The 25,000-nt window shown below is 45.7% G+C and overlaps 1 protein-coding gene across 3 annotated transcripts in view; it reads right to left on the minus strand.

The window, feature by feature from the left end:
- Window positions 1-820: 820 nt before the first annotated feature.
- Window positions 821-25,000, minus strand: part of LOC122262721 (BTB/POZ domain-containing protein 1) — a 40,597-nt gene continuing 16,417 nt past the window's right edge. For all 3 annotated transcript variants that reach the window (XM_086544650.1, XM_086544649.1, XM_086544648.1), the window contains 3 exons: window positions 24,803-24,942; window positions 23,326-24,287; window positions 821-1,071 (listed from right to left, as the gene is read on the minus strand). In XM_086544650.1, coding sequence (XP_086400776.1) covers window positions 23,609-24,287; window positions 24,803-24,942 — 819 coding nt within the window. In that variant the 3' untranslated portion in view covers window positions 821-1,071; window positions 23,326-23,608. The remainder of the gene's footprint in view (window positions 1,072-23,325; window positions 24,288-24,802; window positions 24,943-25,000) is intronic.

The following is a 25,000-nucleotide window of genomic DNA, read 5'->3' on the forward strand; positions in this document are numbered from 1 at the left end:
CACCACTATTTATTATCAACGCATTTATTACAATAATGTTACTGGTGTTATAGTTCTCCTCATCATCATTTTTTATCGTTATCGTCATGATCATCATCACCATTGTTATCATTCTTGTTATGGATATGAACCTTATTATCATTATTATCTTGATACTGCTGAAGATGAAAATGATGGCGATTATCATAATTATTATAATTATCATCATTATCACTATCTTAGTCTGTGTTATGATTTTTATGATTTATCGTTAGCATTTCATTATCGCCATCGGTTTGTTGTTGTTAGCATCTAATTGTCGTTATCATCATCATTATCATTTTTATTATAATTATCATTATCATATTTTATTATAATCATCATTACCATTTCATACTAGAATCATCATCTTTATCATACTATCTTTATTGCTATCAACACCGTTATTCTAATAATTTTTATCATTACCGTTATCAGAATTCATTATGTCATCAATGCGATGATTATCATTTTTATTTTGTTGCCGTTGTGTCTTTGAGTGACATCATCAATATCTTTCATCATTGATTTCCTTGTGGACACCAACTGAGCTAACTACTTGTAGCTACAATAATATGTTACATGTCTGTAAATTAAATAAGGGTGATTATTGCCCATTTAAAAAAGATAAGGTAATTTCATAATGGTATCAGTAACTTCAGTCGTAATTATGGATTTTCTGTAACTCTAACAGCCGGTTTGTTTCATCTTTTCTTTTTTTTTCTTTTTGGAAATCTTGAAAAAAAAAGATTCTTTCAATTTAAACTGTTGTCCACTCTAGGAGGAGGATGAAATACTTGCGTATCCGTAAATATATTTTATGATTCTTTAAAATGTGGTTTATACATCCATTCATTTTGCTTTCAGTGACTGAAATCAAGCTTACAGCAACATCACCATTCCGTTGCAACGGGGTCTCCAATGAAATGAATAAAAAGTAGTTTATAAACTTTTTTTTTCAGACGTTTAACAATAGCAGAAAACAAGGTTAATAATAGTTTGGTTAACAAACACTTATGGTCTGTTCAAGCTTCATGGTAATTTTCAGTTTTCCTGTTGTAAGGATAACTGTCATGGGGAAGCCCGAAAATACATCCGCCCAAGCGGGGGTGACGGCTTAGGGCCGGAAGAAAGAAGGAGGGGGCCCGTTCACTTCCCCTTAAGGAGACTAAGTCCCATTCCCCAGGTGCATGTCCCTTAAAGAGGGTCTGGTTGCGTTAGTTTAGTCCTGGTTTTAAAATAATAAATAGTAAAAAAAGTATGAATAAAAGTATAAAATTGCCCAGTAGCAAATAGCTTAAAAGTTAAAACACTTCTCAAAAAAAGATTGATAAAAGAAAAAAAAATCAAAGTAAAATAACATGGGCGTCTCTGGCTGGTGTTGGCCAGTGTATCTCCCTCACAGGATATTATTATACTAGCACGTCCAGCTTTGTCCTAACTGGCATGTAACTCGAGTCAGTACGACCTTTCTTTAGCAGCTCCTGCGTCGCCACAAGGGTATTCCAGGGTAATCCAGGGAGGGTCAGAGAAACACCAAGTTCCAGAGACAACTGATTTATTTTCAGCTCGTCGGCTATTTATAGCCGGCGGGCTACTGGCATGGAAAATATGTTCTTTTTTCGAGTAAAGAATAAAGACATTTGAAAACAAAAAAACATTAATTTACAATATTGTTTCACATTAAATACATAAAAACTGGCAATTACAGCTTTGAAACATTAAAACAATAGGAAAAACGTAAGATCAGAATTATAAAATCAGCAAAATGGCTCAGCGTAACTTTAAACAATAAAAACAAAGATCACATAAAAGGATATCATTAAACATAACATTGCAAATACGAAATAAATTAAAAAGACAAATATACAATACAAAAATACAAAATAAAAGTGGGTGACGTGGACTCCGTGACACGTAAAAAGAATCTAAAGTAAAAATAATTAAAGCAAAGTTCAAAAATAAGAAATATTTGACCAAACCCTTCTTAGATAAAAATACAATTGGTTAAAATGCACTTACAAATTAAAGTGATGGCCTTAAGAAAGTTTAAGATGGTCACTGATACGACACTAAAAGTACTGTATAAAGAATAAAATAAAACTGTTGCTCAATTAAACAATACTAAAAGTAGTCATTCCCACTTATTTTAGATAGTAATGTCATATATAATATAAAACAAGACAAAAGGTAAATAAAAAGAAACACAAAGCACAAACAATATTCGCACCCCCAGTGCGTGACCCACGGGGTCGAGGCTTCATATTGGTTCAGGGGGCTGAGATACAAAATCGTATTTTTAAATCTAACATTTCAGGCAAATGGTTCATGGCCTATTCCCCAGTTTAGGCGTGGGTGTAAGTGTATGTGCATGTAGAGTTGTCCTGGCGATGTTTCACGAACCTCCCTGGATTTCATACGGCCCTGAAAACAGGATTAGGTCGGGGGGGGGGGGGGGCAGGCAAGAGGAATGGGGGAGGAAGAAAGGGCGAATAGGGGTAGGGCGGATAAGGGTGAAGAGAGGTAGGGGGGGGGGATAAGAGAACAACAAGCGCAGGAATAAGGGAAGAGATATAGCGTGAAAGATAAAGAAAAGGAGTAGTGAAGGAAAGAAGAAATTAGTAAGGAAACAGATAAGAACAAGGTAAAAGTAGCAAAAGCGAAAACGAGAGGAGAGTGCGGGTAAGGGAGCGAGAGCAGCAGACGAAACATAGGGTAGAAAACGGAAGTAGAAAATGAGGGAGTAGCTAGAGAAAGCAAAAACGGAAGTAAGGGTAGTAGAGGATAGACTAAAGAAGCGTCGGGAATAAGGCGAGTCAAGGCGGAAGAAACAGTAGGCAAAAGTAAGAAAGATAGAAAAGGTACTAAGGGAGATAGGAGAAGAGAAACAAGAGGCTAGGACGGCGAGAGAATAAAGAAAAGGGGGGAGGAAAAGGGAGATGAAGAACAAGGGGGGGGGGGGAGGAAGTTAAGGAAGAGGGAGGGGAAGGATAAGGACGGGGGGGGGGGGAGGTAGGAAGGAGGAGGTCGCAAGGCCTCACAACCCTCCAATGCCATGGGGTCGGAGAGTCAGCGGAGACAACCTGGAAGCAGAAAGAAAGGAAGGCCTGAGCCCGATTACATGCCTTCAAAAGCTAAGGTGTATGGGGAAGCTGGACGTGCTTTACACGGGCTGCTAACCCATTACACCCAATATATACACAATATGTACACATTCAATATAATTAATACAAATATTCAAAGCTATACGATTAACCCTAGCTGCTTCTTACCTAATTAATAGAAAGAACTATACAAAAATTAATTATGTCACTATATTCATTCACGTACTGCATCTCTATGCTGTATTTCACTCTGATCAGTGCGATTAACGATTAGGGCGTTAATTATAAGGACACTTAAAGGTTCACTATCGTCATCACCATCATTATCACCATCATTATCACTATCACTGCTTTAAACAAATTCACTGATAGAACAACCAGGTCACATCGTCCTCCACTAGGAGCGGTAGAACTACACTAGGTCACATCTAGTCACCATCAGGAACTGCTGCATCTACAGGATCCGATGTGTCAACGGCACCCGGCAGAGATCGGCTGGCACTACGGGTAAAGTAACGGCCAGAGTTTTGCGCTTCTGGATTGGCCGGCACATCTTCAGGATCATGATCAGACTCATCCTCTGATCCATAGGACAACTCATGGGAGGTTCTAAATGGCTTTAAATGGTTAAGATGCGCTTTCATCTGCACGTCTGTATGGACATCCCTAATCTCGAAGGTCACTGGTCCTAAACGAGATACAACTCTTGCCGGGCCACGCCATCTTCCCGACAATGGAGCTGCTGCACCAGTATGCTTCCCATGCTCATAATACCAGACTAAGCTACCAACATCAGGCCGAAAGGTCTCCTTTTTGCCACGGTTATAGTATCTACCATAGCTTGTTCTGGAATCATTAGAAGCGGTAATGGCAGCTTTACGTGCCTCAAAGAGACGCTCCTGCAGATTCAGGTTTTCTGCAAATACCGCTTCGTTGGTAAGCCCTACAGGGAAATTTGCATGTCTGCCCGTTAGCAAATATAGGGGCTGCTCATGAGTACTCCTATGAATGGCGGTATTGATTTGCAGTCTTAGTTCCGGCACAAACTGATGCCAAATTCTGGGCCTCTTGTTCACGAGTGCCGTGAGAGCAGATTTCACAACCCTATTGGTTCTCTCTATCAGCCCATTAGCCTGTGGGTGGTATCTGATTGTGTAGTGGTGGCTGGAGTGCATCATTCGAACCAGCTCCTTAAAGAGACCACTTGTAAACTGTACCCCATTATCCGTCTGGATAACCCGAGGTGGACCGAACAGAGTTACCCAGTGGTCGACAAAAGCTCGATGGACAGTGATTGCAGTCACTTTCCTTAAGGGCACAATCTGCAACCATCTCGTGTGTTGGTCGAGAACAGATAGACCATAGCGCACTGGTATAGAGGAGCCAAAGTCCATAATGTCCATGGATACACGCTCTAGAGGGTATTGCGCAAGGGGAGCACTAGCCATAGGAACACGCTGCGGATTACCTCTGGACTGCTGGCATACTGGACAATTTGCAACGTATTCCTTACAGTCTTTAAGCATGTTAGCCCAGTAATACATAGCCCGGGCATTCTCATATGTCCTCTGTACACCAGGGTGCGAGGCTAACGGCGGCAAGTGAGAAACTTTCAGGGCAGAGTTCTTTAAAGAAGAGGGAACAACTAGTTGATAGCACACCCTGTCTGCCAAGTGCTTAAGTCGGTAAATAACTCGATCTTTCACCTCAAACTCATCTAAGGGAAGAGGCCACTTCTTCCTGGGCACTGTCCCTTCCAGCAAATATCGTTTCAGATCGGCAAGCTGGGGGTCTTCAGATTGCTTTGCTGCTATGGCCTCTGGCGAGAGCTCAGTGATGGCTAACGCAGCTACGTGTTTTGTGGATATGTCCTCCGATACCTTAACGGGAGCTACATGCCTGGAAAGAAGGTCCGGAACGTGATTGGTAGGGCCTTCTTTATACCTTATATTGAAGGTGTAAAAGGAGAGGTCGTGAGCGTACCTCGTCATCCTGGGAGATTTAGTCTTTCGAGTGAAGACATGGATCAAGGGTCTATGGTCTGTATAGATGGTAAATCTCCTCCCATAAAGGTAAGAATCGAATACCCTCACACCTTCCACTACACTCAGGGCCTCTAAATCTATAGCAGGGTATCTCGTTTCTGCTGCCCTTAACTTCCTGCTGTAATAAGCTATGGCATGCGGAATGTTGTCTTCGTCCCTCTGCATCAGGCAGGACCCAATTGCTACTGCTGATGCATCAGTATGTAGTTCGAACTCCTGGCTGAAATCAGGCTGCCTAAGTATCGGTGCTGTGACAAGACGCTGTATAAGTTCGGTAAAGGCCTCTTGTTGTTCAGGTCCCCACACCCATTTCTGACCTTTCTTAAGCAAAAAATGCAAGGGAGAAGTCACCGTTGCATATCCAGGAATATGCTTGCGAAAGAATCCTGTACAGCCAAGAAACCTACGCACCTCTTTAACGTTACGTGGGGGCGGCATCTTTGAGATGGCAATCACTTTATCCTGGTTGGGCAGCACACCTTCTGGAGTGATGGTAAAGCCCAGAAAATTGATAGTCTTAGCTGCAAAGGCACATTTTTCGATATTTAATTTTAGTCCAGCTGCAGAGAGCAAGGTCAAGGTCTCCCGCAAGTCTTGCACATGTTGGGCAAACCCTCTGCTATATATTACTATATCGTCAAGGTAGCAGAGCGTGTGTTTCCCCAGAACCGAGGATAACAGCACATTCATGGTTCGTTGGAATGTGGTTGGTGCAGTAGCCAAACCAAATGGAAGACGACAAAATTGGAACAGCCGATAGCCATCAGAAAATGCAGTCTTTGGGCGATCTTTGGGCTCCAACTCTACGGCCCAGTAAGCTGCACGAGCATCAAGTGTGGTGAATGTATCCATGGGGCCCAACTCATCGATCAGTGCATCTATACGTGGCAGAGGATACGTGTCCTTAATGGTGACAGCATTCAAGGCTCTGTAATCGACACAGAACCTTAAACTACCATCCTTTTCTTTACAAGGACGACAGGGCTAAGCCAAGGGCTAGTAGACGGCTCTATAACACCTGTCCGTAGCATAGAGTTGCATTGTTGTCGAATGGTCTCTTTGGTGGCGTATGGTAGTCTCCACTGCCTAGTGCAAGTGGGCTTGGCGTCACCTGTATCTATGTGATGACGAATGCCTGGGACTAAACCTATGGTCTCTTCCCCACCATCAAAAAGGTCTTTATGGTGATCAATTATCTGAACTATTTCCTGCCTCTGTTCAGGAGTTAAGTGGTCAAGGGATGGAGTACTTAACCCTTCTTTATCCAAAGAAAAGCATTCCTGGGCTGCCTCACAAGTGGCTAGGGCGATAGATGGTGGTAACACTGCACCTTCTATGTCCAACTCATCTTCCTCAGTAATGTCTTTGAGGTAACCATATTCTGAATAATCCCACTCCATATCAGAATCAGAATCCAATTCCATGAACAGGGACTCCTTGACAGGACTACTGTTGAAACGGGCAATGTCCTCCCAACTGGATATGTTACTCTCGGCATTATTGTAGTCTACTGCTGGCAAATCCACGTTATAGGTGCAACTGTCACTTTCCACTCCTGGGTACTTCATCTCAGGATCAAGGGCACCATTAAATATAGCCTCCCCTTCTGGTTCTGTCTCGCCGCAGGGGGCACCACTAACCATACCTTCCCTTCCAGGTTCTGTCTCACTGTAGGGGGCACCACTAACCATCTCTTCCCTTTCAGGTTCTGTCTCGCCGCAGGGGGCACCATTAACCACACCTTCCCTTTCAGGTTCTGTCTCGCCGCAGGGGGCACCATTAACCACACCTTCCCTTTCAGGTTCTGTCTCGCCGCAGGGGGCACCATTAACCACACCTTCCCTTTCAGGTTCTGTCTCGCCGCAGGGGGCACCATTAACCACACCTTCCCTTTCAGGTTCTGTCTCGCCGCAGGGGGCACCATTAACCACACCTTCCCTTTCAGGTTCTGTCTCGCCGCAGGGGGCACCATTAACCACACCTTCCCTTTCAGGTTCTGTCTCGCCGCGGGCAGCACCATTAACCACACCTTCCCTTTCAGGTTCTGTCTCGCCGCAGGGGGCACCATTAACCACACCTTCCCTTTCAGGTTCTGTCTCGCCGCAGGGGGCACCATTAACCACACCTTCCCTTTCAGGTTCTGTCTCGCCGCAGGGGGCACCATTAACCACACCTTCCCTTTCAGGTTCTGTCTCGCCGCAGGGGGCACCATTAACCACACCTTCCTTCTTTGTATCTGTGTAATATACTGCATCAATGGAGGCCACAGTTCCTAGCCTAGTCCCTGGTCTGAGCGTAAGTGGCCGTGACGAAAGGTTTATGGCCCAGACGGTACAGCATCTCTCAGTTACTGTGGTGACGGAATATGGTAGAGTTAAAGAGTCTGAGACAATGGGGGTTAATACAACATCCCCATGGACTTGCCCTAATCTTGAAATGACCCCTTTCAAGAACACACCTGAATGCGAGGGGATTATAGTCCGTTTGGCCAGGTGTACAGTTGCCTCCGGCCCACCTTCTGGGGTGGATTTAGGCAAGTCAGTCTGGGTCGATGCATCCTCATAACTCCTTACCCAAGCTATCTTCAGGGACTCTGTATCCGTGAAAACTACGGAGAACCTGTAGTCCTCTAGAATCAGTTGGCCTGTGGATGAGTTTGCAGCCGATTTCAGGGTAAAGTTAATACGCCTGAGGAAATCAATTCCTAAAAGAAGGTCTCCCGGGAAATCCAGATCAGCTACGGTGGCCTGGTGAACTAGAGTTAAACCTTCTCCAAGCTTAAATGGCACAGAGACTTCCGATTCTGATCTGACAGCTCCAGAAATACCTTTTAGAACCTTTTGCGAGGGCTGTTTGGGCAAATCATTACCGTCAATCATATCAAGGGCGCCAGGCTTAATTATCGTAATTTCGGACCCAGTATCTATAAAACACATTATGGTTGTTCCGTTAGCATTGAGTGCCACGAGAGGTCGTCCGTTCCTCTCGCGTGCCCTCACGGCCATGACTTTCACTGGTGTCCCTTTCACTGTACCTAGTGAACTGGCTCCTTTCATTCCTGCCAGCGGGACTCGGAGCTCGGTCTCCCTGGCGTCGAGGAAAGGGACATTCTCGGGCCATATGGCCATTGTGGCCACATCTGAAGCACGTGTATAGCCCAGGCCTGGTAGGGGAGCGAGAAACAGCTGTAGCTCGGCACTCGTGGTTGCTGTGGGTGGTGCTTTTATGGAAATCGCACCATACATCTGATCTAGAGCGGCCTGGTGAGGAAGCCATGGCTAAAGGGACAGCTAGAGGACTGGCTAATAAGGGACTGAGACTATAAGAGTCCCTGGCTCGGTGTGGACGCTCGACAAATCGACGTCGAAGCCTATCATCTTCCTCAGAAAGAGGATTGGGCGACTGATGGCGGCCTGTAGAGTGACTATGTCTAATGCCATTCCTCGAATTCCACACTCTCTGAGCGGTCTCAGCCAGTTGTTGCGAAGTGCAGTCGTCTTTAAGCACCAAGAAGTCCCTCAACCAATCTGGGACACCCGAAAGGAAGACCCTCCTTATTAGCTCTGTCGGGTCTCCTATGGCCTCTTTATGATCTCGGTACCCTTGGTAAACCGAGGCCTCAATCTGGAGGTAAAAATCCATTGGGGCCTGCAAGTCAGACATAGTATGATCGTACAGGACTTTATAAAAATCGGCTGCCGTGTACGTGCCCCTAAATTTTCTCCTTAACTCTCGTTTAAAGGAGTTCCAGTCTCTAATATGGTCGAAACCTTCAGAATTTATGATGGTTTCCGCTCGACCACGGCAGTTAGCCCTTGCTGCCCTGATAAACGCATCGCTAGTGGGAGGCCGAACCAAGTTCTCTATTGATCGAATCCAGGACTCGATCTCCTGGTTCCTTTTAAGAGGATCACATGCCGAGGTCTCTCCTTTAAAATAGGGCACGTTGTCCCTACTACTTATCACATAGGAGATCGGGTTACCAGACCCTAAAGATGTAGGGGCTCTCGGCAGGAGCTCTGGAGTATTCCCATCACTACTAGCAAAAGGAGGCTGCCTCGCATACTCTGATGAGGGCCCTTCATGAGAAGCAAGAGGCGCTGGCGTCGGGTTACCTATCCTGGCAGGTTCCGGGTAATATGCACTCGACTGAGGCTGCCTGTGGGAGTCATACCCACCAAAGCCAAGTTCTGGGCCATTAATTCCCGAAGACACCGCCCTAGGGACCTGTAGTTCCCGCCTCTCCAATTCTCTTTCCCTCCTGCTAAGCCTCCTTTCCCATTCCAAGAGTACATCCCGGGAGAAGTCATCCGTGATGGTAACCCTTTGAGGCCTCTCAGCCTCAGGTGCTTCAGTGGCTACCTGCGGGGCAGTCACTTCTACAGGGGTCGAAACCTGCCGAGCGGCATGTCTGGAGACCTCAAGCTCACTGGTCTGAGCTACAACTTCCTCAGCTGCCTGACTATGCAACCTATCCTCCAGTCTACTTAGCCTGTCACTACTGGATCGGGCTTGTTCGTCACTCCTCCGAGCCAACTCATCGATGCGGCTCATCAACTTCTGCTCATTTTGAGCCATGAGGGTCGCCATCCTCTGATAGAATTCCTCTATCATTGTGACTTCACCCTCCATTGCCGAGACTGCCTCACGCACAAGCCTATCCGAGCCTTGAGCTAAGAGAGGAAGGGATTCGGTAGATTGACTCCTGGAGGTGGGTCTATCAACCGTGTTACTGCCGTCCTTTTTACCGGCCTTTCCCCTTGTATGCATGACCTATTGTTTTGACTACACTTCACTATTCACTATTCACTCACTTTTCAACGGACTTTCCACCCGCCCTGAACGCACTTCCACTAACGAGTTGCAGTACAGAGACACCAACACGTGTTCACAACTAAGCAGTTACAAAAACTTTGAATTTAAAACTAAATGACACATTAAAAAGAATACAAAAATTAAGCTAGCCGTTCAACAACTTTAATCCAAGTCCTTTGACTTAAATCAGATACCAACATATAATGTAGGAGTGGAATTAGAGCTCCTATGATCACCGTAACAAGGTCGAAAATATCAAACAACGCACGAGTGATAACGTGACGAAGGCAGAGTCGAAGGGGACGAGAGCGAAAGAAGGGAGGAAGGCGGGAGCGAAGGCAAAGGCAGAGTCGAAGGGGACGAGAGCGAAAGAAGGGAGGAAGGCGGGAGCGAAGGCAAAGGCAGAGTCGAGAGCGAGAGAAGGGAGGAAGGTGGGAGCGAAGGCAAAGGCAGAGTCGAGAGCGAGAGAAGGGAGGAAGGCGGGAGCGAAGGCAAAGGCAGAGTCGAGAGCGAGAGAAGGGAGGAAGGCGGGAGCGAAGGCAAAGGCAGAGTCGAAGGGGACAAGAGCGAGAGAAGGGAGGAAGGCGGGAGCGAAGGCAAAGGCAGAGTCGAGAGCAAGAGAAACGTAGAAAAGGGCGGAGATGAACAAGAAAAAGAGGTTAAGACAACAGGCTAGGTACAAAAGCCAATCAAAATGTAAGCACAATACACGAAGACAAATACTTTGACACGACCAAACGAGGCTTTAAGACGATTCACATTCGGTACGGTAATATTACATAGAAGTTACATATTGCATTGCAAGAAATGTTACAAAGACGTGGAGAAGTAGAAATACAGTGTCCCTACTCCTAGCAGAGCCACAAATGTTTAGCTGGAGAGCTTGAAGGCACACGCCTTGCTCTAAACTAATATATTTACACAAAAAATAATGCGGCTCTCTAAAGCTACAAACTGCTAGCTAAGCTTAGAGAAAAAAAAATCTAATTGCTGGACAGGACAAACTAAAGAGCAAGAGAGCTCATACGCAACCACATCCTCACCGCTGCCACCAGATTTTTATGCAGGCGCCCTGTAAGGATAACTGTCATGGGGAAGCCCGAAAATACATCCGCCCAAGCGGGGGTGACGGCTTAGGGCCGGAAGAAAGAAGGAGGGGGCCCGTTCACTTCCCCTTAAGGAGACTAAGTCCCATTCCCCAGGTGCATGTCCCTTAAAGAGGGTATGGTTGAGTTAGTTTAGTCCTGGTTTTTAAAATAATAAATAGTAAAAAAGGATGAATAAAAGTATAAAATTGCCCAGTAGCAAATAGTTTAAAAGTTAAAACACTTCTCAAAAAAATATTAATAAAAAAAAAAAATCAAAGTAAAATAACATGGGCGTCTCTGGCTGGTGTTGGCCAGTGTATCTCCCTCACAGGATATTATTATACTAGCACGTCCAGCTGTGTCCTAACTGGCATGTAACTCGAGTCAGTACAACCTTGCTTTCGCTGCTCCTGCGTCGCCACAAGTGTATTCCAGGGAAATCCAGGTAGGGTCAAAGAAACACCAATATCCAGAGACAACTGATTTATGTTCAGCTCGTCGGCTATTTATAGCCGCGGGCTACTGGCATGGAAAATATGTTCTTTTTTTTCGAGTAAAGAATAAAGACATTTGAAAACAAAAAAAACATTAATTTACAATATTGTTTTTCACATTAAATACATAAAAACTGGCAATTACAGCTTTGAAAACATTAAAACAATAGGAAAAACGTAAGATCAGAATTATAAAATCAGCAAAATGCTCAGCGTAACTTTAAACAATAAAAACAAAGACACATAAAAGGATATCATTAAACATAACATTTGCAAATACGAAATGAAATTAAAAAGACAAATATACAATACAAAAATACAAAATAAAAGTGGGTGACGTGGACTCCGTGACACGTAAAAAGAATCTAAAGTAAAAATAATTAAAGCAAAGTTCAAAAATAAGAAATATTTGACCAAACCCTTCTTAGATAAAAATACAATTGGTTAAAATGCACTTACAAATTAAAGTGATGGCCTTAAGAAAGTTTAAGATGGTCACTGATACGACACTAAAAGTACTGTATAAAGAATAAAATAAAACTGTTGCTCAATTAAACAATACTAAAAGTAGTCATTCCCACTTATTTTAGATAGTAATGTCATATATAATATAAAACAAGAAAAAAGGTAAATAAAAAGAAACACAAAGCACAAACAATATTCGCACCCCCAGTGCGTGACCCACGGGGTCGAGGCTTCATATTGGTTCAGGGGGCTGAGATACAAAATCGTATTTTTTTAAATCTAACATTTCAGGCAAATGGTTCATGGCCTATTCCCCAGTTTAGGCGTGGGTGTAAGTGTATGTGCATGTAGAGTTGTCCTGGCGATGTTTCACGAACCTCCCTGGATTTCATACGGCCCTGAAAACAGGATTAGGTCGGGGGGGGGGGGGGCGGGCAAGAGGAATGGGGGCAGAAGAAAGGGCGAATAGGTAGGGCGGATAAGGGTGAAGAGAGGTAGGGGGGGGGATAAGAGAACAACAAGCGCAGGAATAAGGGAAGAGATATAGCGTGAAAGATAAAGAAAAGGAGTAGTGAAGGAAAGAAGAAATTAGTAAGGAAACAGATAAGAACAAGGTAAAAGTAGCAAAAGCGAAAACGAGAGGAGAGTGCGGGTAAGGGAGCGAGAGCAGCAGACGAAACATAGGGTAGAAAACGGAAGTAGAAAATGAGGGAGTAGCTAGAGAAAGCAAAAACGGAAGTAAGGGTAGTAGAGGATAGACTAAAGAAGCGTCGGGAATAAGGCGAGTCAAGCGGAAGAAACAGTAGGCAAAAGTAAGAAAGATAGAAAGGTACTAAGGGAGATAGGAGAAGAGAAACAAGAGGCTAGGACGGCGAGAGAATAAAGAAAAGGGGGGGAGAAAAGGGAGATGAAGAACAAGGGGGGGGGGGGGGGGGGGGAGAAGTTAAGGAAGAGGGAGGGAAGGATAAGGACGGGGGGGGGGGGGGTAAGGTATGAAGCGGAGGGAGGTCGCAAGGCTCACACCTCCAATGCCATGGGGTCGGAGAGTCAGCGGAGACAACTGGAAGCATATAAGAACGAGGCCTGAGCCCGATACATGCCTTCAAAAGCTAAGTGTTTGGGGAAGCTGGTACGTGTTTAAACGGGCTGTAACCTTACACCCAATATATCACAATTGTACACATTTCATTATATTTAATTAAATCTTCAAGCTATACAGATTAACCCTAGCTGCTTCTTACCTAATTAATAGAAAAGAACTATTACAAAAATTATTATGTCACTAGTTTCATTCACGTACTGCATTCTATGCTGTTTCATCTTGATCAGTGCGTTTTTAACGATTTAGGCGTAATTATAAGGACATTTTAAAGGTTCCACTATCGTCATTCACCATCATTATCCACATCCATTATCACTTTCACTGCTTTTTAAACAAATTCACTGATAGTACAACCAGGTCACATTCGTCTCCTCCACTAGGAGCGGTAGAATACTATAGGTCACAATCTAGTCCATCAGGAACTGCTTCATAAACAGGATCGATGTGGTAATCGGCACCCGGCAGGAGAGATCGGCTGGCACATACGCGGTATAAGTAACGGCCAGAGTTTTGCGACCTTCTGGATTGGCGGCACATCTTCGGATCTGATCCAGACTCATCCTCTGATCCATAGGACAACTCATGGGAGGTTTCTAAAATGGCTTTTTAAATGTTAAGATTGCGCTTTCATCTGCAGAGTCTACGGTAAGCGACAATCCCTTAATCTCGAGGTCACTGGTCCCTAAACGAGATACAACACTCTTGCAGGGCCACGCATCTTCCGACAATGGAGCTGCTGCACCCAGTATGCTCTCCATGCTCATAATAACCAGGACTAAGCTACCAACATCAGGCCGAAAGGTATCTTTTTGCCACGGTTATAGTATTACCATAGCTTGTTCTGGAATCATTAGAAGCCTAACCTTCCCGGTAAGGGCAGCTTTAACGTGGCATAAAAGAGACGCTCCTGCACGATTCAGGTTTTCTGCAAATAACGCGTCGCCCCCACCAATGGTAAGCCCTACAGGAAATTTGCATGTCTGACCGTTAGCAAATATAGGGGCTGCTAAGTGTACTACTTTGTATGGCATGGTTTTGTTTTGCTTGTCTTTAGTTCGGCACAACTGATGCAATTCTGGGCCTCTTGTTCAAGAGTGCCGTGAGTGCAGAGTTAACAACCCTATTGGTTCTCTCTATCAGCCCATTTGCCTGGGCCGTGGTATCTGTTTGTGGTAGTGGTGGCTGGTGTGAATCATTCGATACCAGCTCCTTAAAGAGACCACTTTGTAAACCTGTACCCATTATCCGTCTGGATCAACACGAGGGTGGACACGAACAGAGTTACCCAGTGGTCGACAAAAGCTCGATGGGCAGTGATGTGCAGTGGTAAGGTCCTTAAGGGCCACAATCTGCAAACCATCTCGTGTGTTGGTCGTGAACTGATAAGACCATAGCGCGCTGGTATAGTGGAGCAAAGTCATAATGTCCTGGATACACGCTTAGAGGGTATTGCGCAAGGGGAGCACTAGCCAAAGGACACGCTGCGGAATGTAAATCTGGATGCTGGGCATATGGTCAATTGCAAGTATTCTTACAGTCTTTAAAGCATGGTAGCCCTAGATAATACTTAGCCGGGCATTCGCATACTTTTCCTATGTACACCAGGGTGCGGGCTAACGGTCGGCCCAAGGAGAAACTTTTCAGGGCAGAGTTTCTTTAAGATGAGGGAACAACTTAGTTGATAGCACACCCTGTCTGCCAAGTGCTTGATGTCGGTATAAGTAAACTCGATCTTTCACCTCAAAAATAGAATCTAAGGGAAGTGGCCATTCTTCGTTGCAGGCACTGTCCATTCCAGCAAATATCGTTTCTGATCGGCAAGCTGGGGGTCTTCAGATTGCTTTGCTGCTATGGCCCTCTTGCGAGAGGCTCAGTGTTGGCTAACGCAAGCTAACGTGTTTTTGTGATTTTGTATCAGTTACATTAACGGGATGTACATGCCTGGAAAGATGGTACGGAATCGTGTTGGTAGGCCTTCATTTATAACTTTATTTTTGATGGTTGTGTAAAAGGAGAGTCGTGAGCTTACCTCGTCATCTGGGAAGATTTAGTCTTTCGAGTGATGACATGGGTTCATGGGTCTATGGTACTGTATTGATGGTAAATCTCTCCCATAAAGTAAGAATCGAAATACCCTACACCTTACCACTACAGCCCAGGGCCTCTAAATCTATAGCAGGGTATCTCGTTTTCTGCTTGCCCTTAACTTCCTGCTGTAATAAGCTATGGCATGCGGTATGTTGTCGTCGTCCCTCTGCATCAGGCAGGACCAATGGCTACTGCTGATGCATCAGTATGTTAGTTCGAATAATCCTGGCTGAACTCTGGCTTGCTAAGTATCGGTGCTGTGACAAGGACGCTGTATAAGTTCGGTAAAGGCCTCATGTTGTTCTGGTCCCCCACACCCATTTCTGACCTTTCTTATAGCAAAAATGCAAGGGGAAGATGTCACGTTGCATTTATCCAGTGAAATGCTTGCGAAAGAATACGTATTCAGCAAGAAACCTACGCACTATTTAACGTTAGTTGGTGGCGCATCTTTGAGGATGGCAATCACTTATCCTGGTTGGGCAGACAACTTCTGGGAGTGATGGTAAAGCCCATGAATTTATTGATAGTCTTAGAGCAAAGGCACATTTTTCGCATATTGAATGTTAGTCCAGCTGCCAGAGGCATGGTTAGGTCTCACGCAAGGTCATTGCACATGTTGGGCATACCCTATTGCTATTATATACTATTTCGTCAAGGTGCAGCGCGTGTGTTTCCCAGAACGTGGATAAACAGAACATTCATGGTTCGTGGAATGTGGTTGGTGCAAGTAGCCAAACCCAATGGGACGGGGGACGACAAAATTGGAACAGCGATAGCCATCAGAAAATTGCAGTCTTTGGGCCGTCTTTTGGGCTCCAACTCTACGGCAGTAGCTTGCCACGAGCATTAAAGTGTGGTGAATGTTCCATGGGGCCCAACTTCATCGAATCAGTGATCTATAGTGGCATAGGATTGCGGGGGTTCAGAGTGATACGTTAAATTTGTCCCTTCATGCCCGCCTGACTCCCCGAACTCATTCAAAGGCTCTGTTACCATCGTCACTCTAACCCTAGAAGAGACTCCTATACAAACCCTATTTCTTTACAAGGACGACTGGGCTACGCCCAAGGGCTAGCCTGTGACGGGATCTATAACTACCTTCCGTAGCATAGGTTGGCTTTGTTGTCGATAATGTCTCTTTGTGGCGTATGGTAGTCTCTCTGTAGTGCAAGTGGGCTTTGCGTCACATGTATCTAATGTGATGGACGAATGCCTGGGCTAAACCTATGGGTCATCTTCCCACCATCAAAAAGGGTCTTATGGTGATCAATTATCTGGAAATGTTTCCTCCCCCGGCAAATGCCCGCCCTTAGTGAGTTAAGTGGTCATGGCCCGCTTGCGCGTACTTAACCCTATCTTTATCCAAAAGGAAAAGCATTCTGGGCTGCCTCACAAGTGGGCTAGGGCGATAGATGGTGGTAACACTGCACTTCTATGTCCAAATCATCTTCCTCAGTAATGTCTTTGAGTAACCATATTATTTCTGTAATTATCCCACTCCATATCAAGAATCAGGATTCAAATCAGTGAAACAGGGACTCCTTGACAGGACTACGGTTGAAACGTGCAATGTCCTCCCAACTGGATATGTACTCTCGGCATTATTGTAGTCTTATGTGGCAAATCACTCGTTATAGGTGCAACTGTCACTGCCACTCTGGGTTACTTCATCTCAGGAGCAAGGGCACCATTTATATAGCCCTCCCCTTTGTTCTGTTCTGCCGCAGGGGGCCACCACTAAACCTTTACCTTCACTTCCAGGTTCTGTCTTCACTGTTGGGGCTCCTTAACCATATCTTCCCTTCAGGTTCTGTCTCGCCGCAGGGGGGGGCACCATTAACCACACCACTTTCCCTGTTCAGGTTCTGTCTCGCCTGCTGGGGGCACCATTTTAACCACCCCTTTCCCCCTTTCAGGTTCTGTCTCGCCGCAGGGGGCACCCTATTAAACCACACCTTCTCTTTACAGTGTTCTGTCTCGCCGCAGGGGGCACCAGTAACCTCACCTTCCCTTTCAGGGTTCAGTCTCTCGCCGCAGGGGGCACATTAACCACACCTTCCTTTCAGGTTCTGTCTCGCCGAGGGGGGCACATTAACCACACCTTCCCTTATCAGGTTCTGTTCTCGACGCAGTGGGCCACCATAACCACACCTTCCCTTTAGGTTCTGTCTCGCCGCAGGGGGCACATTAACCACACCTTCCCTTTCAGGTTCTGTCTCGCCGCAGGGGGCACCATTAAGACACACACCTTCCTTTCAGGTTCTGTCTCGCCGCAGGGGCACACTTTAAACCCCACACCTTCCCTTTCAGGGTCTGTCTCGCCGCAGGGGCAACATTAACACACCTTCATTCTTTGTATCTGTGTAATATACTGCTTAAATGGAGGCCCACTGTTCAAGCTAGTCCCTGGTTGAGCGTTAAGTGCCGGACGAAAGGTTTATGGCCAGACGGTTCAGAATCTCTCAGTTCATGGTGGTGGACGGTATATGGCGTGTTAAAGTGTCTGAGGGTACTATGGGGGTTATTACAACATCCCCCTGGACTTGCCACTAATTTGAAAATGACCCCTTTCAAGAACACACCTGATGCGAGGGGATTATAGTCGTTTGGCCAGGGTGTTACAGTTGCTCGGCCCACCTTTTTGGGGTGGATTTAGGCAAGTAGTTGGGTCGTTCGCATCCTCATAAACTCCTTACCAAGCTATCTTCAGGGACTCTGTTTCGTCCCTGTGAAATACGGAGTACCTGTAGTCCTCTAGAATCAGTTGGCCTGTGGATGAGTTTGCAGCCGATTTCAGGGTAAAGTTAATTCGCCTGAGGAAAAACAATTCCTAAAAGAAGGTTCCCGGTACAGTAGACAACGTGTCTCCGTGTGATAGGTGGCATGGTGAACTAGAGTTAAACCTTCTCAAGCTTAAATGCACAGAGACTTCGATGTCTGATATGACAAGCTCCAGAATACTTTTAGAAATTTGGCGGAGGGCTGTTTAGGGCAAATCATTACCGTCAATCATATCAAGGGACGCAGGCTTAATAATCGTAATTCTCGGACCCTGTATCTATATAATCTTTATGGTTGTTCCGTTTGCATTGAGTAGCACGAGAGGTCGTCGTTCCTCTCCGTGACCTCCGGCAGGACTTTCACTGGTGTCCTTTCCTGTACTAGTGAAACTGGTCCTTTATTCTGCAGCGGGGGACTCGGGCTCGGTCTCCCTGGCGGCGAGGGAAAGGGACATTCTCGGGCCATATGGCCATTGTGGCACATTGAAGCACCGTGTATTGCCAGCCTGGTAGTGGAGGGAGAAACAGCTGTAGCTCGGCTCTCGTGGTTGCTTGGGTGGTGCTTTATATTGGAATCGCACCATAATCTGATCTAGAGCGGCTGGAGCGGAAGCCATGGTTAATGGGACAGCTAGAGGACTGGCTAATAAGGGACTGAGACTATATGAGTCCCTGGCTCGGTGTGGGACGCTCGACAAATCCGACGTCGAAGCCTTTATCATCTTCCTCAGAAAGAGGATTGGGCGACTGATGGCGGGGTGAGTCTGTCGATGTCTAATGCCATTCCTCGGATTCACACTCTCCTGTGCGTCTCAGCCAGTTGTTGCGAAGGTGCAGTCGTCTTTTATGCACAAAGAGAGTCCCTAACAATCTGGGACACCCGAAAGGAAGACCCTCCTTATTAAGCTCTGTCGGGTCTCCTATGGCCTCTTTATGATCTCGGTACCTTGGTAAACGAAAGGGGGGGGGCCCTTCATTCTGGAGGTAAAAATCCATTGGGGCTTGCAGTCAGACATAGTATGATGTTACAGGACTTTATAAAAATCGGCTGCCGTTTTCGAGCCCTAAATTTTCTCCTTAACTCTTCGTTTTAAAGGACGTTTCCAGTCTTAATATGGTCGAAACCTTCAGATTTATGTTGGTGTTACGCTCGACCACGGCAGTTAGACCCTTGCTGCCCTGATAAAGCATCGCTAGTGGGAGGCCCGAACCAGTTTCTATTGATAGTATCCAGGATCGATCTCATGGTTCCTTTTTAGAGATCACTTGCGAGGTCTCTCCTTTAAAATTGGGAACGTTGTCCTTACTACTTATCACATAGGGAGATCGGGTTTTTCCAGACCCTAAAGATGTAGGGGCTCTCCGGCGGAGCTATGGAGTTTCCATCACTACTAGCAAAAGGAGGCTGCCTCGAATTACTCTGATGGGGTCCCTTCATGAGAAAGCAAGAGGCGATGGTCGGGTTACCTATCCTGGGCAGGTTCAGGGTTATATGCACTGATGAGGCTGCCTGTGGGGAAGTCATACCACCCAAAGCAAGTTCTGGGCCAGTAATTCCCCGAAGACACGCCATTGGGACCTGTTAGTTCCCGCCATCTCCCAATTCTCTTTTTCCTCTGCCGAAGCCCTCCTTTCCCATTCCATGAAGTACATCCGGGAGAAGTCATCCGTGTTGGTAACTTTGAGGCTCTCAGCATCAGGTGCTTCAGTGGCTACCTGCGGGGGCAGTCACTTCTACAGGGGTCGTAACTGCCGAGCGGCATGTCTGGAGACCTCAAGTCACTGGTATGAGCTACAACTTCCTCAGCTGACCTGACTATGCAACCTATCTCCAGTTATATTAGCCTGTCACAACTGATCGGGGCTTGTTGTCACTCCTCCGAGCCTTACTCATCGATGCGGCACATTCAACATTGCTCTTTTTGAGCATGAGGGTCGCCTCCTCTGATAGATTTCCTCTTTCATTGTGACTTCACCTCTTTGCCGAGACTGCCCTCACGCACAAGGTCTATCCGAGCTTGAGCTAAGAGAGGAAGGGATTCGGTAGATTGTACTCTGGTGGTGGGTTAATCAACCGTGTTTCTTGCCGTCTTTTTTCCGGCCTTTCCCTTGTATGCATGACCTATTGTTTTCGACGACACTTCCTTTTCACTTTTACTCACTTTTCAACGGACTTTCCCACCGCCCTGAACGCACTTCACTAACGGTTGCTGTACAGAGGACACAAACACGTGTTCACAACTAAAGCAGTTACAAACTTTGAATTTTAAAAACTAAAAATGACACATTAAAAAAGAAAGACAAAAATTAAGTCAGCCGTTTCAACACCTTTAATCTAAGGTCCTTTGACTTAAATCAGTTACCAAATATAATGTTAGGAGGGAATTAGAGTCCTATGATCACCGTTTACAAGTCGAAAATATCAAACAACGCACGAGTGATAAACGTGACGAAGGCAGAGTCGTAGGGGACGAGGCGAAATAAGGGAGGAGGCGGGGGGAGCGAAGGCAAAGGCAGAGTCGAAGGGGGTCGAGAGCGAAAGAAGGGAGGAAGGGCTGGACGCGGGAGCGAAGGGCAAAAGGCAGTGTCGAGAGCGAGAGGAAGGGGAGGAAGAGGTGGGAGCGAAGGCAAAGGCAGAGACGGAGAGCGAGAGAAGGGAGGAAGGCGGGAGCGAAGGCAAAGGCAGAGTCGAGGGCGAGAGGAGGGAGGGAGGCGGGGAGCGAAGGCAAAAAGGAAGAAGTTTCGAAGGGACAAGAGCGAGCGAACAGGGTGGAAGGCGGGAGCGAAGGCAAAGGCAGAGTCGAGAGCAAGAGCAACGTAGAAAAGGGCGGAGTAGATGAACAAGAAAGAGGTTAAGACAAACGGCTATGGTACAAAAGCCTATCAAAAATGTAAGCCATTTCACGAAGACAATTGTACTTAGACAAGACAACGGGCTCTTTAAGACGATTCACATTCGGTACGGTAATATTACAGAGAAGTTACCTATTGCATTGCAAGAAATGTTACAAAGGCTTGGAGAAGTAGTAATACAGTTGTCCCTACTCCTAGCAGAGCCACAATTGTTTAGTGTGAGAGTTTGAAGGCACACGGCCTTGGCTCTAAACTAATTATTTACACAAAAAATAAGCGGCTCTCTTCAAGCGACAAACTGCTAGCTATCTTAGAGAAAAAATAATCTTATTGGGGTCAGGGACAAACTAAAGAGCAATGAGTGCTCATACGCAACCAACATCATCCCGCTGACCACCGTTTTTATGCAGGCGCCCTGTAGGATAACTGTCATGGCCCCCCCCGGTCGCCCGAAAATACTCCGCCATAGCGGGGGTGACGGATTTGGGCCGAAAGAAGAAGATGGTGGGGGGCCGTATCACTTCCCCTTAAGGAGACTAAGTCCCTTCCCAGGTGAATGTCCCTTTATTGAGGGTCTGGTTGCGTAGTGTGTCCTGGTTTTTAAATTTATAAATAGAATAAAAAAAATTGCTATGAATAAAAGTATAAAATTGCCCCGTAGCAACTAGCTTAAAAGTTTAAACACTTCTCAAAAAAAGATTGATAAAAGAAAAAAAAATCAATGTAAAATCAACATGGGGCTCGTCTCTGGCTGGTGGTGGCCAGTGTATCTCCTCTCACAGCGTATTTTTATACTAGCTAGTCCAGCTTTGTCCTAAATGGAATGGTAACTCGACGTCCAGTACGACCTTTCTTTAGCAGCTCCTGCGTCGCCAACTTGGTGTAGTACCAGGGTAATCCTGGGTGGGTCAGAGATAAAACAAGTTCCAGAGTCAACTGACTTATTTTCAGCTCGTCGGCATTTAATTGCAGGCGGGCTTTGGCATGGAAATTATGTTTTTTTTCGAGTAAAGAATTAAGACATTTGAAACAAAAAAACATTAATTTACAATATTGTTTCACATTTAACATAACATTTAAAAACTGGCAATTTCAGCTTTGAAAAACATTTTAAAACACATAGGAAAAAAACGTGATGATCAGAATTATAAAATCAGCAAAATGGATCAGCGTAACTTTAAACAATATAAACAAGATCAATAAAAAGGATTCATTAAACATCACATTGCAATACGAAAATAATTAAAAAGAAATATACAATACAAAAATACCAAAATAAAAGTGGGTGACGTGGACTCCGTGCACGTAAAAAGATTCTAAAGTAAATATAATTAAAGCATAGTTTCAAAATTATGAAATATTTGAACAAACCTTCTTAGATTAAAAATACAATTGGTTAAAATGCACTTACAAATATTAAGTGATGGCCTTAAGAAAGTTTAAGTTGGTCACTGATAGACTCTAAAAGTACTGTATATAATGAATAAAATAAAACTGTTCTCAATTAAACATTACTAAAAAGTAGTCTTTCACTTTTTTTAGATTGTAATTGTCATTTATTATTATAAAAACAAGAAAAAAGGTAATAAAAAGAACACAAAGCACAAAACAATTTGCGCACCCCCACGTGCTTGACCCACGGGCGTCGAGGCTTCATTTTGGGTTTTCAGGGGGCTGAGATACAAATTCGTTATTTTTTTTAATTCAAACATTTCAGGAAAATGGGTCATGGCCTATTTCCCAGGTAGGCGTGGGTGTGTAAGTGTATGTGCATGTAGAGTTTGTCTGGCGATGTTTCACGAACCTCCCTGGATTTCATACGGCCCTGAAACAGGATTAGGTCGGGGGGGGGGGGGGGGCAGGAAAGAGGAAAGGGGGGGAAGAAAGGGCGTATAGGGGTAGGGCGGATAGGGTGATGTGAGGTAGGGGGGGGGGAAAAAGAGAACAACAGCGAGGAATAAGGGAAGAGCTATAGCGTGAAAAAAAGGAAAAGGAGATGGAAGTAGTGAAGGAAAGAAGGAAATTGTAAGGAAACCTATATGAAACAAAGGTATAAGTAAGCAAAGCGAAAACGAGAGGAAGAGTGCGGGTTAAAGGGGAGCCTGAGAGCAGCAGTCGATACATAGGGTAGAAACGGGAAAGTGAAAATGAGGGAGTAGATAGAGAAAGCAAAAACGGAAGTTAAGGGTAGTAGAGGATAGACTAAAAAGAAGCGTCGGGAATTAAGGCGTGTCTTGGCGGAAGGAGAAGAAACAGTAGGCAAAATGTAGAAAGATAGAAAAAGGGACTTAGGAGATAGGAGTGAAGAGATAAACAAGAGGCTAGGACGGCGAGAGAATAAAGAAAAGGGGGGAGGAAAAGGGAGATGAAGAACAAGGGGGGGGGGGGAGGAAGTTAAGGAAGAGGGAGGGGAAGGATAAGGACGGGGGGGGGGGTAAGGTAGGAAGGAGGAGGTCGCAAGGCCTCACACTGTGACTTTGATAAATCTTCGTCTTTTTTTTTACGAAAGATCCATCGTTAAAATGTATCCGAAAACCAATAGAATATTTAGAGGTAAATAAAAATTAAGAATACGAGAGACAGATAAAGAAATAGATAGATGGAAAGATAGCTGGCTAGCTAGATAGCTAGAGAGAGAGAGAGAGAGAGAGAGAGAGAGAGAGAGAGAGAGAGAGAGAGAGAGAGAGAGAGAGAGAGAGAGAGAGAGAGAGACATGGGAAGATGTAACGTGAAACAGAGAAAAATAGCCAGCCTCAGTCGTCTCCAGTAGGAGTGTCCTCCAGCGGCGCGGAGTCCTCCGGCGGGCTGTCCTCCAAGAAGTGCAGAAGGATCCTCCCGTGCAGAGCTTCTCCGGTGAAGCAGCTTTCTTCCAGCTGCACGTTGAAGGCCCCGTACCCGTTGACCCACCGCAGCTCCATCACAGATACGTCTAAACTATACGTCTTGTCGGGTTCAAGTCGCACGGGTTGCGAGAAGTAACAAGACATGCCGTGCCAGGACCCAGTGCCGACCGTCTTGTCCTCGGCGTCCTTCACCTCGACGCTTCCTGGAAGGAGGCTGGAAAAGGTATTAGACAAGAGCTTGCTAATGTAGACCGGCTTCGATGTCTTGAAATTCCTCAAGATCGACACCTTGGCTTCGCTAGCAAAGGTGCTGGTCACGTTGCCCTGGTTGTTGAGCAGTTCCGCGGCCTTCTCGCGACTCGGTCTCCTGACGCTGATGTCACATGACGCGATGTCGGGCAGGGTTTCAGCCACGCCCTTGATGGTCTTGAGCAGAGTGATGCACTCGTCGTTGCTCAGGATCATCGAGGGAATGACGTGCTCCACAAACTCGTCGGTCGTCATCGTCTTGAACCGCACCAGTGGAAGGAACTCTCCCACCACTTGGCGGAGGCTCTCTGGGGTCGGGCCAGCCAGCTGCGCGCGCCCCCTGCGGTGCAACGGACAGGGCGGAGTGTGAGCAGATATATGTCACACACACAGTGAAATTTGGAGAGAGAGACAGAGACAGAAAGAAAGATATATGTAGGTAGATACACAGACTGACAGATAGACAAAGATAGATAGATAGATAGATAGATAGCCGTGTAGATTGCTAGAGGAGAGAGAGTATGAGAGAGGAGAGTGAGAGAGTGAGTGCAGGGGGGGGGGTGAGAGAGGGGAGAAGCGATGATAGAGAGAGTGAAGAAGAGAGGAGATGAGAGAGAGAGATGTTGGTGAGGAGAAGAGAGGAGAGAGAGAGAGAGAGAGAGAGAGAGAGAGAGAGAGAGAGAGAGGAAGAGGGAGAGAGAGAGAGAGAGAGAGTGAGAGAGAGAGAGTTTTAAGTTTGATAAGCTTACTGAGACAAGTGGTGAAGTAGAGAAAGAGAGAAAGAGAAAGAGAAATAGAACGAGAAAGTTAAAGATAGAAAAAGAGACTATCGGAAGCAGTGATAGACAAACTCACCACGTAATCAGCGCCCGGTACACGAGTGTCTCAGTGCTTATAGAGAGACTCGGGTGTTGCAGGAGTGACGTAAGGGCGGTGCCATTCATCACGCCGATATCCTGCGAGGACATTATCTGGTCCGCGGAAGGCGCCAGTACCTGCGAGGGGGAACTTATTTACTTGACGTGATACCATTTTTTTTTTCTTCTGTAAATC

This window comes from Penaeus japonicus, unplaced genomic scaffold (assembly GCF_977035675.1).
Source record: "Penaeus japonicus unplaced genomic scaffold, GWHDUDI00000001_assembly GWHDUDI00000015, whole genome shotgun sequence".
NCBI lineage: Eukaryota > Metazoa > Arthropoda > Malacostraca > Decapoda > Penaeidae > Penaeus > Penaeus japonicus.